Source organism: Brachycentrus maculatus, unplaced genomic scaffold (genome assembly GCF_059751285.1).
Source record: "Brachycentrus maculatus isolate JH-2025_06_01 unplaced genomic scaffold, ASM5975128v1 h1tg000075l, whole genome shotgun sequence".
Taxonomy (NCBI): Eukaryota; Metazoa; Arthropoda; class Insecta; order Trichoptera; family Brachycentridae; genus Brachycentrus; species Brachycentrus maculatus.
In genome coordinates this window covers 236,471-250,647 of record NW_028280829.1, presented here as the reverse complement: position 1 = coordinate 250,647, position 14,177 = coordinate 236,471, and the positions used below count along the sequence as shown (strand labels likewise).

The following is a 14,177-nucleotide window of genomic DNA, read 5'->3' as shown; positions in this document are numbered from 1 at the left end:
CACACAAGTATCCACAGATGTCATTGCTATACAAGTTACACCATACTAACTGACAGATGGACTTCGACATTCATTAACATCCAAACTCCTTAAAGGAAAATTCGCACTGACGTTCATTTACGTCCATACTCCCGGACAGGTAAACCCCTGCCTTGTTGTGTATATAACAGAATTTTGTCTAGCCTCACACCTGTCTGATGATGTCGATTATGACAAAACTTGGCCACAAGTAAAAAAAAATTATGTGAAAAAAAACTATATAGTCATTTCATTAAATTAAAGTTACATTGATAGATTCGGCAGTCACTTTTCTGTAGTATCTGTCCTTTTTAATATGAGTTTTACTTGGGAATTGCCACTATTATATATAATATTACATATTAAAATCTATTGGGAAACACGCACTACATAGAATGCTCAGACTAACATCTTCCTTTCGTATAAAAACCGTAGACGCCTCGTCTCAAGTTAATGCACCTATAATATGCAACATTAATTGTATCCGCTGACCAAAATACCAAATAAGATTTAGGTCATAAAAAATAGCCATAAATTCCACAGTAGCATCTGTTTTACGTATGTTGAATACAAGATGGGTATTTATCAAAGTCAAGTGTGTTCAAGTGAGTTCATATGTATATAAATGTATATCTAGAATTGATTATATTTTTGTTTTATAAATAACATTGACTTCTGACTCACATTCTGACCTCAATAAATATATCGCTTCAATATGGTCTAAAAAAAAATGTATTTATATATAAATGTATCTTTTTACATATATATTTTTTTAGACCATACCTATGCACCATTGGGAGATAAGGGTTAGAAAATACATAAAGTAATGTGTAAATAATATATTTTTTAAAACAGAAAAGTCATTTTGTATCTGATGATTAATTATCCAATAAATAATTATTTATTTTTAATTTAAGTTTCACTTAGTGAATACCATTTTTTTCTTAAAATCTACTGTGACACGTGTTTCGATGCATTTCGCATCATTTTCAATACGGAATGCATCAAAACACGTGTCATCATAGTAGATTTCAAGAAATAGTGGTATTTACTATATAAAACATTAATTAAAAATGGATAGATTTTACCACAAAGTGATTGCCGAATCAATTAATGAAAGTAATAATTTTATTTCACCTGATGATGGAATAATTTTTCGAACTCTGTAGTCACGAATAAGTGTTTATAAAAGTAGTATTACACAAAGTAAACAATGGATGATAAGGAGAGTGTTTAATTATTATTTAACTACGCATGTATTTATTACGTAAAATGTCCCAGTATCGCTCTCATGTACAAATGTGAAAGAAGTAAAAATGTGAAAGAAGTAAAGACGAAGACTGTGGTGTGGTGTTCTATTCTATTAGGCTACCCCTGCAGGCATGTTAGTTAGTTAGTTAATATGTATTATAATGCTTTTAACGAGTGTGCCAGAATGAGTTGTAAGTGTTTAAGTCACATAGGAAAAGGGAAACATTTGGTTAGAAAAATGTATTTCTGTTATGTGTTTGAGTGACACCGATTTGGCAATGACGTTTAAGAGTGCAGGAAAAAAATTTTTTTTATCTAAATTGGTCACACGCCAAATCGCGTACGTAAATCGTAATAATCAACTGAATAGCTAAAATCCCACTCAGATGGCACATTGATGAATGCAGAATTCGCTCACTCCATTCAACAACGTCATATATAAAAAAAACTAAATTTTTCAGATCGTTTTTAAAGTTTAAAAATGTAATAAAATGTATTAAAAATAAATATCAAGCCACTTATTGAACTTTTTTCTGTGCAACTGATCTTTCTAGGTAAAACCTGAATGTTTTATCTCCATTTGAAAAATATTTAGTATATTTAAAAAAATAATTAAACAATACCTTTTCTTCAAAATGCAAAAACAACACTTTCCACCCTGTAGCGGGTAAATATTAAGTTAAAAATATGCCGCTTTTGCTGGGATATAGTATATTTTCTGGGCATTCTGAAAACATGCACAGCTGAAAATTGACGATTTTTGATATTTGATGTTGTTGAAAGGAGTGAGCGAATTGTAATAATAAAAGCATCAATGAGAGATATTTTTAAACAATATAATGATGTAACTTAACAGTCAAATTTTGGTGAGAATATTTGCCAGTGCAAGAAATCTTCACAAACTTCATGTCCGAATCACACTCAAAACCACTAGATTTTTATAAAAGGGGCATCAAATAATTACAAAATATTTTATTTTTTATTTTTAATCTCATTTAAGATGAAGAAGAATATGGAATTTACATTTAGACTTCCATATTCATCTTCATCCTTAATGAGATGTCAAAAAATAATATGAAAAATACTCCTATAGTTGGAGATAATCCAGTTTTGTGAGAACGGACACACTCAAAATGTTGTAAATTATAAAATAGCCGGGAAGAGGTTATTAATAATTATGGCAATAATGTTTTGTAATTTAAACATATTTATTTTTATAAATATTAATACGACACTACAAAATTATGACTCAATTCCTGGTATCAACCTACATTACATATCGCTCACTCCTTTCAAGAACGTCATAAATCAAAAAACTTGATTTTTCAGGAGAACGTTTTTAAAGTTTAAAAATATAACACAATGTATTAAAAATAAATATCAAGCCACTTATTGAACCTCTTTCTGAGCAAAAGATATTTTTAGGTAAAACCTGAAGGTTTTTTCTCCATTAGAAAAATATTTATTTTATTTAAAAAAATAATTAAAAAAATACCTTTTCTTCAAAATGAAAAAACATCATTTTCTGTACTGTAGCGGGTAAATATTAAGTTAAAAATATGCCTCTATTTCTGGGGTATAGTACATTTTTAAGGCATTCTGAAAACATGCATAACTCAAAATTGACGATTTTTGATTTATGACGTTCTTGAAAGGAGTAAGCGATATATACAGTGGAACCTCTTATAACGAGCATTATTCGTTCCAGAATCTTATTCATTTAGAAAGATTTTTTGTTTTGTCTGGCGCGGAAGTCCCGGCTCACAAGTGAATGTTGTGAAAAGGGGACTTAATTTTCTCTGTAACTCCTTATGCGAAATGTTGCTCGTAAAGGGAGAAACTTATTGCATTTTTTTGCTTATTATGCAAATCACTTGTTATGAGAGGTTCCACTGTATTTAATAATAATAATAATAATAAATCTTTGTCCGCCTCCGTAGTGTCAGCACGCTCGGCTACCGTTCTCGAGGTCCCGGGTTCGATTCCCAAGGAGGGTAAAATAAATAAAAGTGATTTTTTCACTGTCATATTTATTCAATATTACCCTGGACTGGTACCTGAAGCGGAGGGCTGATCACCTTTCCTTCATGTGTTAAACGATCAAGATAACACTGCGTTTATATGACGCAGTGCCCTATGCGCCATTGGGTTGCGGATAAGGGTTTATATATATATATATATATATATATATATATATATATATATATATATATATATATATATATATATATATATATATATATATATATATATATATATATATATATATATATATATATATAAATCTTTATTCCAGCTTGACTAAGTGGTGGGTGCAATACTTAGTCAGCCATATATGTTTTACAACATTTTTTTTGTATAAAATGAAATTAAAATAAACAAACGAAAATAAAAATAATGAAAATAAACGGCGAAAGAAAAAAAAAAAGAAAATTTGGAGAGATGAAGATGAAGATGATTATTTGAAACATAAATAATAAAACTTATATTGGCTCAGTCTGTACATTGGCATACAAAAAAATACAATATACACTATGGTATGGAGCAAATGGTGATCATTTTAAACCAGAAAAATAAGTGGAAAAAACAGTTTAAAAATGTCGGTTAAAAGAAAGCGACTTACTTCAGAGGTTCTTTCATAGATGGCTCCCAGTCCAATGGTTCCGACACCACTCTTCTCGAACGACGTGACCAGACGACACTCAACTTATTTGGTTTCCTAATCAAGAAAAATAATATATATTAAAAACAACAATATATTGTGGCTTAGTGACCAGTGGGACTATTCTCAAGGGATAAAATGATAAATGATAATAAAATGATAATGTTTTTTTTTTTTTTTTTTTTTTTTTTATTTTTTTTTTTATTATTAGATTAAAACCAATATTTTTAGCTTTTCCACTTTTTTATTTGACCAGCGACCAGTCTGATGATGTCGGTAACGACGAAACCCGGTCGCTGGTCAAATAAAAAAGTGGAAAAGCTAAAAATATTGGTTTTAATCTAATAATAAATTAAAAATGCAATTCCATCACGAAGTGTCAGTGGATAATATAAATCTATTAAAATGATAATGAATCATACGAAAAATCAAGATATAATAAGCGAGATACTGCTTCTTCGAAATGTGTGATTACATATCTATCCATAGGGCGATTGTCCACTGCCCGGAATTCGACCGTCCGGCAGTCCGGTTTTAAAAAATGAAAGCGATTGCGACAGTTTAGGGTGATCGAATTTACGCGCAACGTGTTCACGCACCGATCAAGAGCTCCGATCCGAAGAAAGATGGACGAAAGCACAAGCCAATCGTCGTTTTCAAACGCTAACTGACGTGCCGGACGGTAAAATTCTGTGTAATTCTGTGTAGTGGACAAACGCCCATAGGGGGAATAATACAGTCTCTTATGGAATAAATAAAATAAAATTGTTAGTTATTAACTGATCAAATAGTATGTTATGTCGGCATCCGTAGCGCTAGGTCAGCACGCTCGGCTACCGTGCTGGAGGTACCGGGTTCAATTCATTAGTGTATTTTTATATTAGATACTGTTTATATGTATTTTGTTAAAGGCTTTAGCCGTTCAATAAATAAATAAATAAATTAATACAAAAGAAAAAAAAAGGAAAAAATATGTTAGATTCTTACCATTTGGATGTCGTTTCTACGTCAACTCTGTGATAAGACGCTGTGAACTGGAACTTGGCCGCCCTTTTATTTACCCTCTGCAGCCTCTTCCAAACGGAAGTCATCTTGGCTCAGTTTCCTCAATGGCCCACCTCAAAAACGACTTCTTCCAAGCTTCCCAGAGAATTGCTCAAACAGTGTTTGCCTAACATCGTAGTCGGTCTTTTACGAAGATTAATATCGCCGTAGCGCACGCTCCACTTCCTGACACTGCAATCTGAAATGAAAGGAAATGAAAGAGATAAATATACATTTGTAATATATATATATATATATATATATATATATATATATATATATATAGTATAACTGTTGCTTTGTGGTTTGAGTGATTAATTGTTGTCCTTCACGATAAAAATTAAGTTAATTTACTTAAATTTAATTTAATATTTCAAACAAAAATAAAATGTAAACTTTGCTTGTAATAAATTTTTCGGACTATGTTTTAAATTTGTGTCACATTTTACTACTAAATCCAACAAATTTCAGCTAAAAAAACACAAAAAAAAATAGAAAAAAAAAACACTTGAGAAATAGAAAAAAAATGGAAAAAATAGATTAATTTTTCATAACATTTTGAGTGTGTCCAAATCCTTGTTCACAAATCAAAATTTCTCTGAGTTATTTTTATATTGACATCTCAACAAAGATAAAGAAGAATTGGAAGTCTGGGTATTGACAGGGCTAACGACCTGTCATAGTAGGGTTTCAGTAATAATTAAATAATTTTGGATAATTTATATAGCGCCATTTTCGTAAAATACTACCTCAAGGACGCTTACACAGACGTGAATTATGATATGAAAATGATAATGAAGGAAAAAAAATCACTTTATACACATGTATGTTTGGATTGAACTCTGTGGCGTTCAATCCTCTCTGACTACCCTTGCAGGGAAATGGGGTGATGCTAGTTATAGTAGTAGTAGTGTAAAGTGTACTTCAAGAAATACTTAAACCACATTTCTTTTTATTGAGTATTATAGCAAAATATCTTGCTTAGAATGTGTTAATTTTTAATGTTTATAAGAGTTTATAATTTCGTTTTACACCTTAACTATTTAAATATGTACTAAATTGTGAATTTTCTATGTTAAAAACATTTATTGATTCAGTTAAATTTCTTGTATAAAAACAGTTTGGACGGAAATACAGAGATAGAATAATGAAGGTCTTATGTTTTCCTGGATCATTGTATCCGACCTTACCACAGTTACTATTTATATTAAAAAATGTACACAATATAAAAATAAAATAAAATCTTCATTTTATGGATAAATATCATCGGTGACGAATGGTAGATAAATTCATTTAAAGAAAATAAAGGAAAAATAAATAATGTATTACGAAAAACGAATTGTAGCGCGCAAATGTTTTTGTATACGATGATACTAAAATAAAAATAGAAAGATCGATGATCATAAGATCACGCAATTTACATTACTTTGCGCAACAGTTCAATGCCATTTCCTAGATGTAGGGTCACCGTAAATAGTGTAATTATTAAAATGGCATACAGTTTAGGTAAATAAATCGTAAATCCTTGATCATATGCGCACAATAAACAGAGGTCATCGCACAGAAAATGAACCCTGTCCAAATGTCACTATTGACATTTAACAATAAGATAAGCCACAATTCGTACCTTTCCTTACACAAAGTGTCGCTTTAATCGATGTGTCAATTATTTTCTAACGAGTTCACTTATGTCTGCAAACGTTTAGGGTATAATTAACCTCGTTTCAGGAGAATATTAGCACATTTTGACATAAGACCCCACTTCTATACAATTTGTATAATTAATTGAAATTGAAAATGATTCATTCTCCATAGAAGCAAAATATTGAATGCCATAGAGAAAAAAAAAATAATTGCCAGGATAACAAAATAAATACCTACTCAAAATTTAATATAATAATTTAAACGGGGTAAGTTGAGAAAAAATCTTGCTTGAATAAATTCAAATACAACCGAGAGACGCGAAAAATTTGTGATAAAAAAACGGTCCAGGCATTTAAAAGGTTTACGATTTGCTAGCGTTTTCTTTGTGAACTATGAAACATTTATCATAATTACGTGAATTTAAATATGAATGCACAGACTGAAATATTAAATTTTTAAAATTTCTTGACCTCTTTTACAAATCGACATAATTTTTTTAAATATTTAGTTATGAAAATTAGCAGTGTAATATTAAGTTTTAATATATTTATGGTTAGCATGTAAAATTAGAGTTTTAAAATGTTCAGTCCTTATGCTTGTTTTGAATAAATTTAATGATCATTTAAATCAAAGGTTCCCAAACCAATTTAACCCATGACCCTCAAAATTCCAAAAGGCCCACCTGGGGGGGCAAGGGGCCCACTTTGGGAACCTATGATTTAAATAATCTTTCTTATAAACATTATTTTTTTCATTTTTTCTTCATATCTTGGCAAAAAACGTTCACTCGAAAATATGCTATTTCGACTTAATGATGCATATTATAAAGTTTTCAACGTTCTATAAACTGGTAAAATACACTAAGTAATTTGAAATACCAAATGTATGTGGTTTTAAAAGTAAATTCAACATTATGTTTAATAGCGGGTATTTTATTCAGGCTAAAAGCTTTGAATAACAGGGATTTTGGAGACGTTTTTTGCCAGTATACCCACGATAAAATTTATAAAAATAAAGTAATGTGTTATCTCATTTTGATTTTATTTTATAAGTTGTTCCGATAAAAAATGTTATTACATACAGAAGCGACCAATTGGAGGAAAAGTTTGAAATAAAAGAATACAGGAAAGAAAATAAATATAAAAAAAGCTGTATTAAATAAGAGTATATTTAGGAATCATTAGAAGTTATTATTACATATGTATTTACAAGTAAATATAAAATTATGCAATTCTCTCTACTCAGTTAATTAATTAAATAAAACAAAACTCTGTCTCAAATCAACAATAGATGACAGTCAACATAAATTCTATTCTATGTAACATATTAACAACTGATTTTCATTACAATATAAAAAAAACCAGCTGGGAATTAAATTTAAACATCACAACAAATATGTATTGAATTTTAATATTACCAACTATCGGATTGTGGAGGAATCAAAATGGTGAAAAGAAGTATATTTTTTAAATTAATGATAGAAAACGTAAGACTTAGCTACCATATTGAATCAATAAGCACAATAAAATGAAAGAGGTATTTTTTTTGCATTAAAATTTATTATAAGTTAATTTTATATTACAACAGGATATTTTCATATAAAATTGTAAAGACGAATTAATTCATTGAGCTAGGCCAGGGGTCGGCGGTCTGTCAAATGAGAAAAGCCAAATTGTAATGGAAACATGTCGCTCACTCCTTTCAAGAACGTCATAAATCAAAAATCGTCAATTTTCAGTTGTGCATGTTTTCAGAATGCCCAGAAAATGTACTATATCTCAGCAAAAGAGGCATATTTTTAACTTAATATCTACCCGCTACAGAGCAGAAAGTGTTGATTTTGCATTTTGAAGAAAATGTATTGTTTAATTATTTTTTTTAATAAAATAAATATTTTTCAAATGGAGAAAAATCCTTCAGGTTTTACTTAAAAAGATCTATTGTACAGTCAAAAGTTCAATAAGTGGCTTAGTATGTATTTTTAATACTTTGTATTTTATTTTTAAACTTTAAAAACGTTCTCCTGAAAAATCAAGTATTTTGATTTATGACGTTCTTGAAAGGAGTGAGCGATGTCAGCTGTCCAAACTCAAAACACAGTAAGGGATATTTTTTGTATTTTTGGACTAAGTAGATTCTACTTAGTCCAAAAATGCAAAAAAAACGTACTACAAAAAAAATCCTTTACTGTGTTTTAAGTTTGGACAGCCAATGTGCTATCACTTATGTCACACGACTTATCAGTTGCAATTAATATTGCGGAAATTAGATTAACATCGCTGCTCTGTTACATTCGAAGACATTTTGGAAATTCTGTCTTGCACTGTTTTTGCAGATATAGGCAATTTGGCAGGTCTATCTAAGTTATAAGGTTGCTTGAGATGAGGTGAAATTGGATTTTATGTCCAAAGAGGGCGAAGGGCCGCAAACGTCTTGGCAAAGAGCCACTTGTACGAACCTCTGGGTTGAGCCAAAGGTGCCTAATCTTGTTTGCATTGGAAGCTACTTTACATAATGTGATTCTTGTTGCAACACTGGGAAATTGAAAACGGCGGGAACAAGTATCATGTCAACAGTACACTGTATATCCAAAATAATGTATTCTAAAATCTAAATTCACAACAGTTTCAGTAGTCAAATCGAATTTTGCTTTGCAATCTTCCACTAGGACATCCTTGCATAAGGCTGTAAAGAGGCCAACACAAAGTTATGAATTTTCTTCTTTTCGTGCCAGTTATCTGCACTTAATAGGGCATGGGAAACTGCATCAGTTTGACACAATTGCAAGTTGTCTGTTAGCTGCATTAAGGTAAGGTGATCAGTCCTGAGCTTGTGCATCTCACAAAAATAAAGGGCAAAATAAACGATATTGAAAAATATTGGAGTCGGCCATTTTGTAGACTATCTAGCTAAGATTAATAAAATCATTATTTTTTAAAGTATAACCTATTAAATTAAATGCTAATATAAATATTATTAATGAAGTAGTATTCAAGTACTTACAGAAAAATAAAATATGTATTTTATACAGAAAGTTGGAAGATGATGCGCTCTTGTCGTATAGAAAAATAAAATGGAATATTTTAGTGCATTATTTTTATTAAAAATGTAATATTTTACAAATTGCATAGATGTATAAATTTATTTATGGCACGCCTATAGATATAATTGCCATGTTTAAAATTTTATATAATACTAAATAATTTTTTAAAAAATAAATTAATAATTTTAATAAACGTAACAGAATGATTAAACTATTTACATATTTCATGATATAATTATAAAATAAAATGCATGAAAGCAGTGGAATCTGTTTATTAAAACCACTGTACAGTAAACCCCCTTTCTCTCTAACACATTTTTTACGGGAAACGCTTAAAAGCGTCTTTTACACGCTATTGGTAGAGAGCGGGAGACGCTTATAAGAGTTAAATTTGCTCACTTTTGGTAGAGCGCAAGAGATGCCAAAAATACTGTACAGATCGGAATTGAGTTTACGGTTACTTGTGATTAGTAAACAACCCTAATTAGTATATTATTTAGGGTAGATAAAAAAAAAACGGCCCAGCAACAATGTATTAAAACATTTCAGATGGGTATTTTTTACATCCGCGGACTGCTGGCGACAGGTGAAAATAATGTACATATAGTTAAGTCTTTAACAAAGAGATTGGTATAGAATACTCATATAAAAACATTGGATATTTCCCTTTTTTCTGCCTTTGAAATGAGGCCGGCGAAAAAGGTAAAAATACCCTTCCCGTCCTTAAGCATCAATCGACTGAACGGGTAGAAATACCTTTCCCGTCAAAAGTGTGTCTATATAATTATCTACATATGAAGCTTTCAAAATGCAGTATTCAAACGAGTAATGCATGGCATATAGAATGAAAAGTGTCGAGTTGTCTTTGAGCACATTCTTCAAAATGGTTCCCTTGCTATTTCTATTTTGGTTGACGACCATATAAGAATTCACAATCGGCTTTAACAAGCCGAATCCGAAGTTAAACATCAATATTGAAAGAATCAATCTGTCCAAAGGGTCAATAAGCGTCTCCTTAATATATACATCATATGAAGCTTTCAAAATGCAGCATTTTCAAGGTTAATATTTGTAGAGTAGTTTCGGGTATCCAACCTTCCGAGTTATCCGATCTACCAGAGCAATGCCTCTTTCTTTTGCCCGACAAACAGCGGGTAAACAAAAGACAATCACGGACTTTTTCGCAACTGCAGACAGTTGATAGAATTCCATATTGAATTGTTGGGTAACATATCCAAAATTAAACAAGGTTTATTGGATTTAAATTCTACATTTATTTATGTGTATGTTTATACGTGACGCGTTTCGTCTTATTAAGATGTTATCAAACACTCAGTGTGTTTGATAATGTCTTTATAAGACGAAACGCGTCACGTATTAACATATACAAAAATAAATGTAGTACGTATTTACCTACTGTAAAACATGTTTTATTACTTTGCCATAAGAGCATTTTGATGTTTCAGCTTGTTGCATTCAGTTATGTTACATGTACATACATATCGTAGTCATACAGGAGAAAGCGACCAAGTGCATTTTTTTTTCCAAAACCGTGATCATTGACTTACTAGCTTAATATTGCTCTGAAAAAAATCTAAAAGCATTTTAAACTTGGAAGTATAATATATTGACTTGGTAAAAATGACTAACTACATTGATGTTTATTTTCTTGCCAAGCAAAAGTGATTTGAATGGCCCTCCTGAACATTTTACGTTTTGTTAGTTGGTCACTTTCTCCTGTAGGACAAAGTATATTTATATATTTGTATATTTGAAAAATTTTCCATGTGCAAATAAAATTAACACATTTTCCGTGTTATCCGACCTTGCTGCGGCTGGTTTAGGTCGCATAATCGAGACTCTACTCTAGAATGAATAGTGTTCAGTTGTCTTTGAGCACATTCTTCAAGATGGCTCCCTCGCTATTCCTAGTCTGGTTGACGACCATATCCGGATTGGCAATCGGCGTAAACAGGCTGAATCCGCCGAGGCTGTTGTTGAACACGGCGTTTCCGGGCGGCTGGGCCGACGGCTCCGCGGGGCCCGTGGGGCTCGGGGCGGCGCTGGCGAGGACGGGGCCGTCGAGGGCCAGCGGCACGATGGGCACGGGCCGGGGGGGCGTCTGAGGCGGGCCTATCGGGCTGTTTGACTTGGTGGAGAGGTTGGGCGAGTTGGGACCTGGAGCGAAAAGCAATATTTTATAAAATTTTAAATAATTATGCAGATTGCCCAGAGCTTTTATTCCCGGAAGTCCCGGAAGCGCAGACCAGAAACAAAACATTATTAAAAATCCCTAAAAATGCATACCAAGTCCTACGAAAATTCATTTTTAAATCAAGCCTGCGATATGTGCGATGTAATGCTTAATGAAATAGACATCAATAATGTTTCTTTTAAAACGTTTAAGAGAAATATTGTTGATGTCTATTTGACTAGTTGATTATTTGATAAAGAAATGTATGTTGTAATATTATATAGTTATACTTATGTACATGGCAGTTTTTTTAGATTACTTTTAAGTGAAAACCTGTTATTGGAATTTCTTCTTCTTTCTCTTCTTCAAACCCTTATCAGCACCCCAGTGGTGCATAGGGCACTGTGCAAACGCAGTGTTATCTTGATCGTTAACACATGAAGGAAGGGCGATCAGCTCTCCGCTTCAGGTACCCGTCCAGAGTAATATTGAATAAATATTAGAGTGAAAAACTCACTTATATTTATTTGACCCTCCTGGGAGTCGAACCCGGGACCTCCGGAACGGTAGCCGAGCGTGCTGACCATTACACTGTGGAGGCGGACTAGACAATGAAATAGACATCAATAATATTTTGTTTAACGGGTTTGAGAGAAAAATTGCTGATGTCTATTTGACTATTTGTTGGCCATGGTCAGTTACTGGGAGCGGCCAGTTACTGACAGCGGCCAGTTACTTTCAGTGGCCAGTTAGTGGCAGCGCCAGTTACTCCACGGTTCATCCTACCTTGCACTTGTCCCAGATGCAAGAGATTCGGCAACCCAATCTTCAGCTGCGGCCTGGACTCCTTTTCCAGGAATTTGATGAATTCCTGCGCCAGGGAGTCCGCCCCTCCCTGATTGGCCGGCCCAGCCTTGCCCAGCCCCGTCTTCTCGCACTCTGATTGGTCGAAGTCCAGCACTGTGCTCAGTAACCGGAGAACCTACAATTAAGAAGAAATATTAAATGTAAATTCAAAGTTAAATTGGGATACAATTTTATATTATTTCACATTTTCAATAAATTTCGCAACTTAGTTATAAAAAGTTTTTAAAAAAAATTGCTTAGCAAGAGCAGATCTGTCAGGAAGCCTAGATGCTTCTATATCAGATCTGGGCATGCGGTGGGACAGCTTTCAATATAAGAAGATATATGCAAGTTTTTAGCAATCTGTACGATTTTGACATGAATATGATAATAAAAAAATAATAAATATGGCTAATTTATATATAGTACCAGCTCACTAATCCAAACATAAATTGTGCAGTGGTTCGTTCAGATTAAGTAATCATTCGGGTTAGAATACACATACGGATTAGAGATTCATTCGAATTAGAGATTTATTCGGATTAGAGATTCATTCGGATTAGAGATTTGTTTGGATTAGGGAATTGTTCGGATTAGTGAATCATTCAGATTAATGAATTTCTTGAGAAAAATTACAGAATAAAGGTAATTTTCGTTTACAAAAATCCTCTATATTTTACATTTTTATTTAGGTACTGAATGAATAATTTCTAAATTTAAGCAAAGATCATATTATGATATTATGATAGGGGCAGTCATATTATCAAAATGTGGAAACATTAAATATTAATTGTAAAAAAAAATACCTGCAAATGTTAAATGAGTTTAAATAAAGAACTTTTGAAGATAAACCAATCTATAAATATTAATTTTTTTGTAAACAATTTATTATTTTTATTTTATTCGAGAAAATGTGTAAAAAAGTAGTTGGTCTAACTCGGTGAGGAAATACTGTATTTTAAAATAAGTTTTTAACAAACAATATTCATGTTTGATTACAATTAGAATTAAATTTATAATAAAAATAAAAATAATTCACTCTCAATTCTCAACCCGTCATCAATCACTGAATCGCAGGGTAAAAAGATTCACTTCCAAAATCTAACCTGTATTCGGTCCCCTTGTCGCTGATTATTTGCCGTCTGTATGTATCCCATGAGGAGGTTTTTAACGAGAGACTTGTCGACTTTGTCCTGCTGATTGGAGACTGCCTCCCTGTACTTCTTTTTCCACTGGCCAAGCTCATCTTCTAGTTTAGTAGCTAGAGGGGAGAAAAAAATCAGCGTCAGAATCAATTTTCTAACATACGAGCAACGACACAAATTTCCTGAAAGCACATGTCTTGAAATAATGCAGAAATACAGATATCCTAAGGGTGAAGACTGACCGGAGCATTTCGTCCTAATGTAACACGTTACGAAGCGAGCATTCAGGCAGTCAGTAGAGCGAGCTGAGTCCATCCATAGTTTTGGGTG

At 32.2% G+C, this 14,177-nt stretch overlaps 2 protein-coding genes across 4 annotated transcripts in view; both read right to left on the bottom strand.

The window, feature by feature from the left end:
• LOC148311110 (EH domain-binding protein 1-like) overlaps positions 1 to 6,774 on the bottom strand; it is a 32,916-nt gene extending 26,142 nt beyond the window's left edge. For both annotated transcript variants that reach the window (XM_088257220.1, XM_088257221.1), the window contains exons 1-3: positions 6,603 to 6,774; positions 4,919 to 5,174; positions 3,893 to 3,988 (exon numbers count right to left, since the gene is read on the bottom strand). In XM_088257220.1, coding sequence (XP_088113346.1) covers positions 3,893 to 3,988; positions 4,919 to 5,022 — 200 coding nt within the window. In that variant the 5' untranslated portion in view covers positions 5,023 to 5,174; positions 6,603 to 6,774. The remainder of the gene's footprint in view (positions 1 to 3,892; positions 3,989 to 4,918; positions 5,175 to 6,602) is intronic.
• Positions 6,775 to 7,771: 997 nt separating this feature from the next.
• The window catches only part of LOC148311109 (uncharacterized), a 97,163-nt gene continuing 90,757 nt past the window's right edge, over positions 7,772 to 14,177 (bottom strand). For both annotated transcript variants that reach the window (XM_088257226.1, XM_088257227.1), the window contains 3 exons: positions 13,809 to 13,963; positions 12,643 to 12,838; positions 7,772 to 11,840 (listed from right to left, as the gene is read on the bottom strand). In XM_088257226.1, coding sequence (XP_088113352.1) covers positions 11,545 to 11,840; positions 12,643 to 12,838; positions 13,809 to 13,963 — 647 coding nt within the window. In that variant the 3' untranslated portion in view covers positions 7,772 to 11,544. The remainder of the gene's footprint in view (positions 11,841 to 12,642; positions 12,839 to 13,808; positions 13,964 to 14,177) is intronic.